This window comes from Myotis brandtii, unplaced genomic scaffold (assembly GCF_000412655.1).
Source record: "Myotis brandtii unplaced genomic scaffold, ASM41265v1 scaffold406, whole genome shotgun sequence".
Lineage (NCBI taxonomy): Eukaryota > Metazoa > Chordata > Mammalia > Chiroptera > Vespertilionidae > Myotis > Myotis brandtii.
In genome coordinates, this window is record NW_005365599.1 from 519,057 (window position 1) to 521,534 (window position 2,478).

The 2,478-nt window shown below is 36.4% G+C and overlaps 1 protein-coding gene across 1 annotated transcript in view; it reads right to left on the bottom strand.

The window, feature by feature from the left end:
• Positions 1–2,478, bottom strand: part of SIDT1 (SID1 transmembrane family, member 1) — a 51,982-nt gene that overhangs the window by 36,058 nt on the left and 13,446 nt on the right. Inside the window, exons 7-8 of the mRNA XM_014545380.1 lie at positions 2,180–2,251; positions 1,725–1,818 (exon numbers count right to left, since the gene is read on the bottom strand). Coding sequence (XP_014400866.1) covers positions 1,725–1,818; positions 2,180–2,251 — 166 coding nt within the window. The remainder of the gene's footprint in view (positions 1–1,724; positions 1,819–2,179; positions 2,252–2,478) is intronic.

Genomic DNA, 2,478 nt, shown 5'->3' on the forward strand with positions numbered 1-2,478 from the left:
TTTTTCAGAACCATTTGAAAGTAAATTACATATTATGAACTTTTAGGCTTAAATAGAATAAAGATATTCTCTTACATAACCACAGTATAGTTGTCAAATTCAGCAAATTTAACATTAATATTAGACTCTTATCTACTGTCTGTATTAAAATTTTATCAGTTGACCTAATAATGTCCTTTATAGCTTATTTTTCTTCTAGTAATAGATCCAGTCTAAGATCAGGTATTGTCTTTAGTTGTCATATCTCCTTCATTTTCTTCAACCTGGAACATTTTCATAGCCTTTCTTTGTCTTTTATGACAAATTTTAATAAAATGACTGTTATTTTTAGTTTAATTTTTCCTTATGGTTATATTCAAAATATGCATCTCTGGCTGGAACACTATATACGTGATGTTGTGCCCTTCTCAGAGTGTCACATCTGGGGGCACATGATGTTTATCTTTTCCTCAGTCATAATAATTTTGATCACCCAGCCAATTATTGTCTGATTTCTTCACTGTGTGGTTACTATTTCCCCCCTTACAACTACTAAGCAGTTTGTGGGAATATACTTAAAGACCATGAAAATATCTTGACCCTCATCAGATTTTTCTCCTAGTTTTAGTATCCATTGATGATTCTTAACCTGATCTATGCAAAACAATGATTTTCCAATTCCAGCACTCTCTCCATATTTATGTCAGCTTTTGGCGTTGTGCTGTAGGCAAATGTCCTCCTTAACACTGTCAGTATTTGTTAATAACTCCTTTCCCTAATGTGTACCAGTTTTAGTAACTATGTTGACTTTATTGGATGTATATCTGCAGGTATTTAGGTTGTTCCTTCCTCCCTTCCTCCCTTCCTCCCTTCCTTTCTTTATCAATTATGGATTCATGAATTTCTATTTTTTGCAATGATTTATAATTAATTATTCTCCTTAATTGTTTTGGTGCTGAGATGGTTCTAGATATGACCAGTGATAATCCCAGGGTTTTTGACATCAGTTTACTAACTGAAAAGCTTCATAAAGGTCACAAAAAGCAGTTATTTTTGAGTCAGAGATAGGCCTGCATCACTGAGATGATTGTATCACTGTCTGAGCCATGAGGTTTTTTTACAGATGGGAGCTTGCCCAATAATCTGAAAACTCTATGCTGGCTTTGTTTTCTTTACACGTTCGAGAGGAGAGAGAACATTTGTTTAATATAAACCTCCTGCCATGCTTTCGTAGTTGTTTCACAGAGACTGCAACTATGGAATTCTCAAGGTTCAGGCCTGCTGAGGAGGCAAGGAGAGACGAGCTCATTTTACTGGGAGCTCCAAACTCTCAGAAAGGGCATTTCCTTGGTCAGGTCATAGCCTAATTATCTCCCATTTTTCTCTCTCTTAAGGGACATTTTACTGGAAAATTAATGTTACAATAGTAAGAATGTAGTATCAAAGTATATTACTCCTGCTATTAATAACTAATTCCTGCTAAAATTACTCCTGCTAAAATAACTAACATTTTACCAGCACTTATTCCATTTAGAACATTGACGTAAACACTGCAGTTATATTATTCTATGAAGTAAATTATTATCTCATTTTACAGATGAGGAAACTGAAATACAGAGAAGTTAAGTAACTTGCCCAAGGTCACACAATTAGGGGCTGAGTCAATATGGTTCTAAAGCCTAATGTTCCAATTACTAAGCCGAGACTGGCAACGGGGTTAACATTTCTTGAAACTCTTCACCTACCGGATATAATGAACGAACGCAATCAGCAGGCATCCCAAATAGAAGGAGAAGAAGATGAGGAAGCTGAGAAGAATGGATTTCACAAAAACGGATTCTGAGGAAAGAGAAACAACTTTAGTTAGGAGAAAAGAGGACCATGCGTGGGACAGACAGATTCAAAGGCCTTTCTTCGTCATACTCATTCTTAAGTCCTGAGATGCCTCCATTTAAAGCAGCAAAGCTACTAAAGGTCACCCAGACATTATCCACAAACGGCTGCCTGTGTACAGCTTCATAATGAGTTCCCTTTCTTTTGGGAAGGGATTTAACAAAATGCTCTGATTCTCTCTTCTATCTCTAAGGTAAACGTTAGTTTTCTTATAATGTTTCTCTGGAAGGATGACGTTAGCATTGCATTATATGATTGACTGCCGGACATAGGAATCTGTCCACTGAACCCTAGAGCCAATTCTGACCTTTAATGGAAGGAACAATGGTCACTTTAAGGTTCTTTGTTCGTTGTAGATTCCAGGTCTGGTTCTTCTTTTCTGGTAAAAAAAAGAACAAGGAAAAATGGATCAGATATTAGGCTCTTCACCTCGCATCTGAACAGTTGTTCAAAAATGGTCCAAAATTAACTCTGGTTGCTGAATTTTCTTTTAGCAAGAACTAGAGCAGTGGTTCTCAATCTTGGCTGCACATTAGAATCACCTGGGAATCTTTTTAAAATCCTGATTTCTGGGCCTCATCCTCCGGAAATTCTGTTTCTTTGTTA